At 40.4% G+C, this 11457-nt stretch overlaps 1 protein-coding gene across 3 annotated transcripts; it reads right to left on the reverse strand.

Annotated features, from left to right (window-relative positions):
• Window positions 1–3928: 3928 nt before the first annotated feature.
• Window positions 3929–10556, reverse strand: adcyap1a (adenylate cyclase activating polypeptide 1a). 3 transcript variants are annotated; one of them, XM_036597438.1, is made up of 7 exons: window positions 10252–10546; window positions 9622–9714; window positions 8484–8612; window positions 7926–8030; window positions 6558–6692; window positions 5937–6057; window positions 3929–4128 (listed from the first exon to the last, which is right to left on the reverse strand). In XM_036597438.1, exons 2-7 carry the CDS (start codon window positions 9708–9710, stop codon window positions 4120–4122), a joined length of 588 nt encoding a protein of 195 aa, XP_036453331.1. In that variant the 5' UTR covers window positions 9711–9714; window positions 10252–10546; the 3' UTR covers window positions 3929–4119. The 3 variants fall into 3 exon arrangements, with proteins under 3 accessions (XP_036453331.1, XP_036453330.1, XP_036453329.1); XM_036597437.1 differs by lacking the exon at window positions 3929–4128 and having other exon boundaries at window positions 5273–6057; window positions 10256–10556; XM_036597436.1 differs by lacking the exon at window positions 3929–4128 and having other exon boundaries at window positions 5273–6057; window positions 10252–10549.
• Window positions 10557–11457: the final 901 nt, after the last annotated feature.

Raw genomic sequence — 11457 nt, forward strand, 5'->3', positions numbered from 1 at the left:
ATGACTTAAATAACAATGCAGCACTTGTCTTACTGTACTGTGTCCAATGAAAATGAACCTCAATGATTTCAATGTGAAAAGTAGTTCTGTTTAATCCAGCTACATCGCCCCTATTCAACTTGGGCTGATTATTTTGGATGGTAATGTATACAAGGAAGTACAAAGAATCACATATTTCTTAATTAACAAAGTACAGCATCAAGAAAGCATAAAACATGTTTAAGATAAGTAAAGTAAGGTAACATTCAGGTGAGCCACACTCACTCCTAAGGCCTGAGCTTGGTTGTTTAGGGCATTTTTAATTTCTCTTTGCTAGTTGTAACTCAAAGCACCTGCTAACTATGTTAAATTACAAACAGCCCACAACCAGATGTAGTTCTGCAAAATAATGACATGCTTGTATGAAATTTAAGAACAAAATATACATATATATCAACATTTAAAAAGTTAAAAATCATAATAAACTACATTGTAAATTGTTTGCTGCGAAATAAAAGCTTCCAGAGTGGAATTAAAACAAATATCAACAAGAAAAAAAGTATACTACCTATTTGTATCTGTGTTTGTATCTGCTCAGAATGCATTAGAATGCATCACTAATGTAGCCTATTCAACTCAGTATAGCCTACATAACACAAAATCCCTTATAGTGTAGTTATAGCATAGTTATATAACTTAAAGAGAGTAGTTGCTACCATTCTACAGTTCTTTAAAATTTTTAAAAGTGCCTGCTTTTCCTTAGTACAAAGTGCTAAGAACAGTTGCTTCCAATTTGCAGGCACAGGAACATGTAATGTTGTTTAATTTTGTACAGCATATGAAGCATATATAATAATAGGTCTGATACGTTATTAAAATTATGTGGCATACTACGCTGCTGCTGGTTTGCTAGGCTATCACTGCACATTAACTTTACAGGAACATCGTTCCTCCGTCCTCGCACGAGTACTCCATGTTTAATGCAGTGTTGGCTCATAAATATTCACTAAAAAGCATCAAATTAGTGCAACAGACCAAACTACAAACTTCGATAACTGTTAAACTAATTTTAAGTCAAACGCTCCTATGCTGAGAAAACGGTGCTTTGAAATGGATTTAAATGTGTCATCAAAATTTGTAAAAAAGGAAAAAAAAAACGTTTAACTGATGTGCAACTGAGATACACGTTTCAATCAGATAAATTCACAGCACTGTTCTTTTCAGTGTATAAGATGAGTTTACAGTGATGGGCGCCACCTTTTTTAAACCCTGTAGCACTACTGATACCACCAGACAGCAGCACAATATGTCCTTATTTCAGAACATCAGTTCATATGTCCTCCTATGAGGATGTAGAATCTCAGGAACGTATAGTATTCCAGGACCATGGACAGCATCCACTTCAGTTCAGCAATGAAAAAGATCAACAGGTTCATAATGAGAGATAGTCTTGTTGGGAGTTAGTTCAAATAAAATAGTGTATGAATTCATCCGTGCTTTATTTTGTTGTTAGGTAAACACACACACACACACACACACACAACACTGTATTCTGCTTCATTGAGTGATGAGGTGAATACTTCATATGCAGTGTGTGGGTGGTTGTTTGTGAGCAAGTAAACAGAAGAAAGAAATGGAAAGAAGAGTGTAGACATGCACGACACTTGTCTGACAAACGTTCATACTGTACTGGCTATTCATGGGTGGAGTTTCATGGCCCGATCAAATCAGGTCATAACCGGATCGTCCATCACTGCCACGCCCGGCGACACTGCATCCTACTGGGACCCGTTGCCTGGTAACGGGGAAGGTGATTGGGCTTAGTTGGATAAGAACTCGCGTGTGTGTGTGTGTGTGTGTGTGTGCGTATATGTGTGAGTGTGTGTGTGTAGAAGAACAGGTAAACAGAAGCTCTAATAAAGGGCTACAACACTTACGTAATCTTTCATTTGCTAGAGTTACACATTACTGTTTATATGTTTTTAAACTTCCACTTAACTTAAACAGGAATTCCACCATTTTTCAAAATGTATGCATAATTCAGTGGTGAAGATGTAAACAAAGTCATTCAAAGTGGTTTGATGAGAAATTATTCATCGTAGAGGAACATGCAGGCTCAGATTTCTTTACCGTGGTGGTGATTGGAACCAGGGGTTACCATATATACAACACAAATATAGCCATTTTATTTGCTATCCAAAACCAGCCTACATGTGTCTTCTGAGTTTTATGTTGATAATGGAAAAGTAGTGAAAAAATACCTTGTCTTTGGGGACTAGTTTGCTTCATAAAACCCTGCATGTACCTCTCCCCATGAATTGAAATGATTTTGAAATGTTATTTAGGCCAAAACTTTCTCAAAACTATTGTAAAACAGGTGTCAGAGAGCTTTTAGAGGCATTAACACTTCAGATATCTGGTTCCTGTCACCAGAGGGAATAATTCTGATTCTTCTCTAGACTCTAACTCCTCTCTATTTTCTCAAGAATGGAGCATTTCAACATCAAACCACTCTGAATGACTTTTCTTCTTCTTAACCCTTTCACTATGCAGATGTTATGCAAAAAAATCCCCTTTAAATGCACTGAACTCTTCATTCTGAGGTTCTAAAGTTTCTGAAACACTCAACACCAGTGCAAAGTTGGTGTGAATACAAGCTTGAATAGAGGTGTGTATGTAGGGGGGTGTATATGTATGTATGTGTGTGTTTGTAAAGGTCAGTGTTTTCTCCCTGCTGTGCTGCAGTGATGTAGGGGTTATTAACTCTGATCCACCCTGACGGACACTAAAAGGTTCCCCTGAACTCCTAGAGTCTCCACACCGCATAACACACCTGAGGGAGTCATAGCTCAGTGGGTGACAACACCTCTCACACCTCTCTCACACACACGCATACACACACCTTCACTTTTCAAGCCTGGCTTGTGTGACGAGACTAAAGGACCGGGCCCAGTTTTCCAAAAGCATCTTAGCGTTAAGATTATCTTAACTGGCAGAGAGAGTATTCACCGTGATACTCGCTCTACCATTAAAGAATGTTCTTTGTGCTCAGATGCTTTTGGGAAACCCAACCCAGCCAGTCCTGCTGCTTTTCAAAAATATTTGTTGCAAGAAGTGTGATACATATAAATTTTAATTGAACCTACCCAGATTAGAGTCTACTTTCATATCAGTTTAAACTTGGCTTGCTAACCCCATAAATCCAGCTTTGTCATACACTTGCCATCCTAAGTGTGCCTGTGGATTCTTGATAGGTAAACACATCTTATTTGGCTTCATTCAGCTTTGATGACCGTTTTCTACCCTCAGTTTGGGGTTTACTTCTTAATCAGTCAAGAACACATTTTGCCATATTTATATTTCAACCACTTTTACGCTGCTGCCCTGATGCTTTTTGGTGTTTGTGAGTGTTGTATTGTTTATTGTTTATATCTAAGGGGAAGGTGTGAAAATATACATTTCACTTGCATGTTGCTCTTTCATTTAGATATACCATATGACAAGATGGTTGTATTTCATGGTGTAGTCAGCCAATCAACGCTTGGTCATTTCTTTGCATAATGTTCCACTATGGGACTAGAATGAGCGAAAAAAGTGGGTGTAGTGTTATTATCATTTTCTTTAAAATTTGTTACATCTCTATGGTAAGTTTCAAAGATTAGACAAACTTGTGTTGTTTACAAAAATTTATTCATACAAATCTTACAACACCTTATTTTTTTGACATTTATATTGGTGACCTCTGTTGTGGTTCCCATATGTGTTATTATAACCTACTACTCATCTACACAAGAAATAGATTTCTTTTTTTAAGATTCATCTAAAGTAAGGCTTCAGGCGCTATCAGACTTTACACACAGCATGAACTTCAGGGTCGGGAGTGTTCTATGATTTCTACAGCTAGCAATCACACACTACGTATAGCGTAGCTAAAACAAACAACAGGAAATGGTGCAGGAAGTCGAACAAAATAGGGTGGGGCCAAGTGGCAATTGAACGAAAGTCATGTGATCCAATGAAATGGGAGGAGTGTGAGCAGGTGATGTGCAGCATTGGAGGGCCACTAACATGCCATCTGAGATTGGTGGCCATTTTTAAAGTCGAAGCAAAGGCACCCGAGCTGCAAGCTGCCCTCCTGCGTCACAAAGCCTGCAGGAGAACGCATAATTAAACACAGATTGATTTCACACTCACACACTCTTCCTTACACTCTCTCCTACTCTCTCTCTCTCTCAAACACACACACACACATTCACAGTCTTACACACCCTAGTGAGATCTAAAGCGCTGCAGTTTTGGCTGGGTGTGCTTCAGCCAGTCAGTTATTTTTTATTCTAGATCTTTGCTAAAATGTTTTAACTCTCTATCTTGTAATAGTTCATCATATGTTTACACCATGTGAAAATGCATTATGTGCACATTTCATGACAAATAAACAAAGATAAATGGCCCAAAATTACATTATCCTCACTACATTAAATTTAAGCATATTTTTTCCTTCTCCTACACAGTTATTTCTGACTTCCTTTCCTTCCTTTCACTTCCTTTCATGACATTTCTGGAATATTTAATTCCTCTCTTCTGTACATAAACATATGCATAAGTAAAGGGGACTGAAGCATGCTAGCACTGTCTGCGTAAGCAATTATGACTGCAGTCAACCCCTGTAACGACCTCCTACAGCTATGCAAGCCTAATTAGGGCCATCAACATTGGTAACTAGGGAGACATGACAAGAGAGAGGTACCCACCCTCCCAGATCCCAAACCATACAGTTGTAGGCAAAAGTTTGAATGCCCCTGGTCAAATTACATTTTGTTGAGTCTAAGTGAAAATAAGTCACATATCCTGCAAAGTTTAATGTATAATTTCTATTAATTTAATAGGTTTAACATATAAAAAATTATAGTGCATTTAAATCCATTTCAAAGCACTGTTTTCTCAGTGTGGAAGACACATAATAAAATTAGACTTTGTACAAAACAGCATCATGTTTTGACTTTAAAATTAGTTTTCAGTTTTCAAACAGTTATCAAAGTTTGTAGTTTGGTCTGTTGCACTAATTATAATATAATAAAATTATAAGATGTGCCATAACCTTTGCCTAGGCCACATTTTATATATTTTTTCCCAATATTAAAATGTATGTTCACTGAGAAAATCAACACAATATAATCTGACCGGGGCACCTATACTTTTGCATACTACTGTATCTCTCCACAACATCAACATGACAGATACAAAGAGAGGCGAGCAGATACGTGACATTAACAAGAGCAGATTTCACGGCCAGTTTGGTCAGAAATGAAGAACTTTAATCTGGAAATCTAAAAATATACTCAGCGTGTCTTTGCAACAGGAGAGAGAAATCTGAGTTTTAACAGTAGAATTCCCTACAAGCAAAGATTCTTCAGAAACAAAAACATTTACACACAAACACACCATCACACATACTGCCCACCACCAGAAGAGCTGAACTGTACTGTTCTAGTCAATGGATAAAACACATTCACAGGCTAAGACTCCCACACTTTTGGATAGAGAGATGAGAAGAACAGCTTGGAAGGATGATATATAAGGTGCCTGGGCATGCTTTTACAGGGAGAGGAGAAAGACTGGGCGGAGGCTCAAACAGAGGCATGTCTTGCAGGTCTCTAAATACATTACAAGTGCGTTCTTCGAGGTGCATCGCCTCTTATTTTGATTGTCCATGACAAAGAACCCATTCATGTTTGGAGATAAATCTGCCCGAAATGAGAAGGTTCCATGATGTGAAAGTCAATGCAATTGTCAAAGAGGGTTGTGAGCAGGTGAGGAAGGAGAAGAGTTTGGCTCGTGAAATTTAAGCGATAGATGACAGGGGAGGGGAAACTTCACGGGAGAGAGAGGGGAGGAAGTGAGAGACACCCCCTCCGAAAAAGAAAAGGGCTAAATGGTACCGGAGCCACAGAACTCACCGGGAGATCGGGAGGGAACTGCCTCAGCCAGTTCCACATAAATGCCTCAAACTCATCCCCATCCGGGAGCGCCCCAATGTCTATGTCTTGTAGAAATTGGTGCAAATCTAAGTCTTCAGGGCTGTTGTAAATAAAAAACACTACACTCTTAATTTCAATGTTCCAAAATAATGAAGAAAGGTAACATTCAATGCAACGATTGTCTTTAAGACAATTTATTTACTCATACTCATATTGGTAGGTCGATATATGTAAAAGACAAAGTATCAGGAACACACGGTTCAAGTGCACAATCACTTTCTTAATGTCTAAAAATAAATAAGTAAATATATATAGACTATATTTTGGTCAGACTGAACGATTGGTCCACAAAGTTAGATCTGTGCGTTCTCAAGTGCTTCGGTACAAAAGAAAAACAGTATTATTATCAAAATATTCATTTTAATGTCTTCACTTCATACATAAATACATGTTTAAAGGACACAGGCGCGATCGACTCATCATCTCCCCATCCTGGCTGACTCAGGACTGTACATACAAGGGCGTCAGCGGGTTTGTATTTTTCGAAAGCGCTACAAATAGGCGAGCCGTCGTCCTTTGCTTCTAAATCTCTGTCTATACCTTTTGCCGAGGACTGCGGCCAGATACTTCTTCACGGCCATTTGCTTCCGATAGCGACTGTAGCTGTCTGTGAAGACCCCGTCTGAGTGGCGCTTGGAGAGCGGCTCCGTGCTGTCCTCCATCGCACTCCCTCCTCTGCGTGCGAAGAGCGAAAGGAGAGAGAGGAGGGAGAGAGAGAGAAGCAGAGAGTGCCCAGTGTGAAGGACTCTGCGTGCAAAGGGCTCAGAGCAGCTTAAAAGACAAGCCCAGTGTTTTCTATCAAAACCTCATTAAGGTCATTGTTTTCCACAACCTTGCCAGAATTCACTATTAAGAAACTGACCATTGCATTGTCTAAATGGGCTTAAATAAAGTCCAATGGCGCAATCAGTTATGCTTACAACAACCTTGATAAATCTCTTTGTTTAAAATGGGAAGCTCACAGTACAGTACCGGTTCTTCAAGATGGTTCTTCAAGGGTTCTTTAGTAAAGATGGTGGTTCTGTATGGAACCACGAACACTGAAAGAATTATCATGCCTAAAGGGTTCTTTGCATCATAAAATTGTTTTTTAGAATGATGAAGAATGTGTAAATGTTCTATATAGAAAACTACTGTTCTACTTTTTAAAAAACATCAAAAGGGTCCTTCTATTGTTACAAGCTGCACATTGTAACAGTAAAGAACCATTTTAGGTGCTACATAGAACCCTTTTCAAAAAGGTTCAATATAAAACCATATACAACATATTCTCCATCAATCTGAAGAATCATTTCACCATGCAAAGAACTCTTTATGCAGGCAAGTGGTTCTTTGAGTGTTCCTGGTTCTATACAGAACCACTAAAGAACCCTTGAAGAACCACCTGTTTTAAGAGTGTATGCTAGAAGCAGGAAGTTTGCTTCTACAGTGCTTCTGTTATTCAACATGTTCTGTACAAGCTCAGAACACACAAAGACATGTGTGACTGTACTCCAGCTTTCCCATTTCTTACAGGATTTTGCTTCATATTTTAATTTAAGCCCAGTGAGAAGCATTCACTTCCTCAGTGCCATTCCATCAGAGAGGTTATACATGATAAGAAACGGCAGTAAACAATCAATTTAATAAGGTCTTGGTAGAAAAAGACCAAACTTGTCCTTAAAGTTGTTTTAGTTGCTTGTTTCTCCTGGCCTGTCTAAACTTTAGGGCAACATTTGATATAGAAATTAAATGCACTCATCCTCAGAAGGTAGAGATATTCTTAAAGAGACAAAATTTGCAGTAGAGCATCCACAAAGAAAACACACTAAAACAAGGATCCCATCTTGCCGTGGAATATTATATATACAGTATCATTACACAGTGAGAAAGAGAACACAAGTACAGAGAAGGAACCGAGATGCTTACCCTACACGTTTTGCCATGAGAGAATGCAGGTATTTCCGGGCTGATATCTGACCCAGGACTTTCCTGTAGGCTTTATTAAACATCCCGTCTGCGTGCCTTTCCATTCTAGAATCAAAAATGCCAAACACACACATGGTCAAACAGCGCCGTAGGACACAGTGCACCAAAATAAAGCTGAGCTCAGCATCAAACGTCTCCCCTGAGCCTGAGCCCCACGTCACGGAACATACTAGATAAGCTGTGTTCGGCCAAGATAAAAGTTTAAATGAACCAAGTCTAGCCACTCTTTTCTTAACTTCTCCCTTTTTTAACTAGCCTTATCTTAACCTTTTCCTGTTTACCAAGTCTTACCTCAATGCTCTGCATGCTTCACTTGCTTTATCTCTCAATCATTTTGTATTTATCCAATTTATCTCAATCCTTTCTATGTTAAGGATTGTCCAGTCTTATCAGTATCTTTTGCATGTCTAACCAGCCTCAAGAAACAGTGCTGATCACAGAACATACACATATGTGTAATATGAGTATGGACAAACACGGACAGACAGCAAGCTTCACCTTTGCTCTGAGGGATAATATAACGTGTAGGCATCGTCCCCGGCTGATGGACTGCTCAGAGCAATCTGGTCACTGTCGAAAGCCAAATCTGCTACTGAATCTCCCTCTTCATAGCCCGCATTGTCCAGCCTGCAGCACAGAGCAACAGCATCACATCTAGCTGAGCTTTTAACATTTCATTTTATGTCTTTTATTTTTTACCTAAACAAGTATTCAGCATATAGAATTAACCTGAACGGCCCACACAAGCTGTCTCTCAGCAGGAAATGAAATAGATGCTGTCTGAACAGTCAAGTTATAGCTGACTATCAAAAAAGAGAATTACATATAAATTATTATTAATAGGAATAATATTGTAAAACGACAGAACCTGGTATAAATGCTGTTGATAAATAAATGTTTACAAGTTTCCCTAAATAGAAGGTCTTAAAAGAGGTACATTTTACCTCTTACAAAAAAAAATAATAATAAACTTTACTGATTGTTAAAATACGTTATAAAGATAATTTGACGTCTATTAGTTACTAAATTTTCTGCACCGAGGTACCAAAGAAACACAAGTACAAAGAAAAAAACAGTGCCGATCTGAGAGAGAGAGAGAGAGAGAGAGAGAGAGAGAGAGAGAGAGAATCAAAAATAAACACTTTGTTTGAGAATTTCACGGAACCCTGATTGTATGATCGATTATAAAACGACCTTCATCGAAATCTGTTCCGAATCAGCTCCGTCTGACTTCACACACTGACACCTGAGCGAAGCCCGGGCGCTGCGCTCTTCTTCCCTTTCCGACCCAAAATAAACTGCGCGGCGAAATTATGTTCATGTCGTTTTCAGGAGCGCGAACACGCTCGTTCGGGCACTAAAGCATTCCTCTCTCTGTGGTTTCTTCCTGTGCTACACTAAGTCCAACCCTCAGCAACCAAAATCAATAGCCTCGTCTTTTACTGTTCATCCTTCTAAACTAAAAGCTACAGTTTTTAGAGAGACAGTTTTCCTCATGAGGACCAGTTAAACGTCCCCTCAGCGTCACAGTGCTGATCTTTTACTGTCCTTATCCTGGACATTTCGTCCCAACGACGAGCTGAATACACACACGCGCACACACAAGGTGCGGTTCCCTTTGAGCACGCGCTCGTACCTGGCGCTCGGATAGCCGAGCGGAGAGCACGCGCCGCAGTGCACGAGGAGCCCGTAGATGAGGAAGGCCAGAGCCCTGCTGCTCCACATTGTTCTGCAGGAGAGAGTGAGAGAAAAACAGAGCGACAAAGAGACGGTTAGAGCGCGCTCCTGCAAAGAACAACAGAATATACGAAAAAAAAAAAAAAAAAAAGGCAATACTAACGTTTCACTCAACGGACATCAGACTAAAACGCTGATAGTAAACTGTCATTCAGCAGCAGCGCAAAAAACAGAACGTTAGTTTTTTTTTTATCAACGCTTCATTTAACGGTTATGAGGCTGAAACGTTCTGCTCTGTAAAGTGCCGTTAAACAGCGCTAAGAACAGAACGTTGCAATTCAAATTTTTGAAATTTTTTAAACAACACCAACGTTCCATTCAACAGTCATCAACGGCTGGAACGTTCTGAAGTGTAAACTGTCGTTCAAAAGTTACAGTTCAGCATTTCAACATCACGAATTTAACCCCCAAACACCCCCCCCGTGTTTAAGCTTACAGACAAAGTACACTAGACGAGCTTAAATGCCTGAACCCTCAGTCTGCTCAGGTGCTCTGTGTCCTCATCCTGCGCCCCGTGAGGCTGACATACCTACAGCAGAGGAGCTGGATGGAGTCCGCGAGCCTCCGACTGGAAGGATGAGATAAGATCTCTCTTTCTCTGTCTGTCCTCTTTGTCTTCTCACCTTCCTCCCTCCTGTCCGCCTGTTCTTTCTCCTCTTTCTCTAAAACTTCTCGGAGACTCGGCTCGACTCTGCTGCGCCCTCTTTGTGAAAACTTTCCGTCCGCCAAAGGAGAGAGTGCTCTGTTCGGTTCTCTCAGACCTCAGCGCGGTCATTGGTCTCCATCTCTCACTCTGGGCGGCAGTACGGCCAGTTTTATCCCTCCACGGTGAGGCAGAGCCTCCCATTTTTTACCCCCGCTGCCCCTCCCCACCCACTCTACCCCACCGCGTTAAGGGACGTTGTCGACGTCACTGACCTCCGAGATGCGTTCGTTTTTCTCCCACCTGTATTCCGACAGGCCACGCCTCTCGTACGCTATAATTGGCTGGAGTGTTCCGCCTCTGGCGCTAATAGTAGCTACACGGTCAATTACTGGCTGCTTGTTAGGATGAACTAGTAGCCAATTCTCGCACAGGGGGGCGTGGCTTACATGGGAACGGGTGGAGGAAAAACAACGCCAGATCGACGTTGTCTCGCTCGTCACGGACCAATTGAAGTCGTAAAACTCACTTGGGATTTTCATGTAAAGGAAAAAGGTGCTCGGACCACACCGCAGGTGAATGCTAATATACGCCAAATGACTCATACTGGACTTCAGTGCAGGTAAAACGGGTTTCTAACAGCACCCTGCACTCCTTTGAGGGGGCGAGGGCCGAGCCTGAACTTTAAACCAACTAGAATGAGTCTGAATCTGTTCCCTATACTCACCAGGCTAAATTAACTGACATTAAGCCATAGTGGACAGCGGGTCTTATGGTCATTTGGGGACACGTCAAAAGCAGTTCCTACTTGGTTAAGCACTGGCCAGTCTCTCATTCAGTTTCTCAGTAAAAATATATATATTTAGAGCAATTTAAATATTTGATTATTTAGAAAGAATACACTGGTGATCAACTGAAACTACACATAAAAAGATGGTTCTTCAAGGGTTCCTTAATACAGGGAATGGTTCTATTTAGAACCATGAGAACCATTTTCATCTTGGCATGGTGAAATAGTACTTCAGATTGATTGGGGAATGCGTTGTATAAGGTTCTATATAGAACCCTTTTTGGTGCTGTATAGAACCATAT

The sequence above is a fragment of the Colossoma macropomum genome, unplaced genomic scaffold, assembly GCF_904425465.1.
Source record: "Colossoma macropomum unplaced genomic scaffold, Colossoma_macropomum, whole genome shotgun sequence".
Lineage (NCBI taxonomy): Eukaryota > Metazoa > Chordata > Actinopteri > Characiformes > Serrasalmidae > Colossoma > Colossoma macropomum.

Excerpts from the sequence above, each read along its gene's own strand:
- adcyap1a (XM_036597437.1), bottom strand. The coding sequence starts at position 9,710 with ATGTGGAGCAGCAGGGCTCTGGCCTTCCTCATCTACGGGCTCCTCGTG. Across the intron at positions 8,031-8,483 it reads TATTATCCCTCAGAGCAAAG|AATGGAAAGGCACGCAGACG; the intron begins GTGAAGCTTGCT and ends TTTTGATTCTAG. Across the intron at positions 6,058-6,557 it reads GCCGCAGTCCTCGGCAAAAG|CCCTGAAGACTTAGATTTGC; the intron begins GTATAGACAGAG and ends TATTTACAACAG.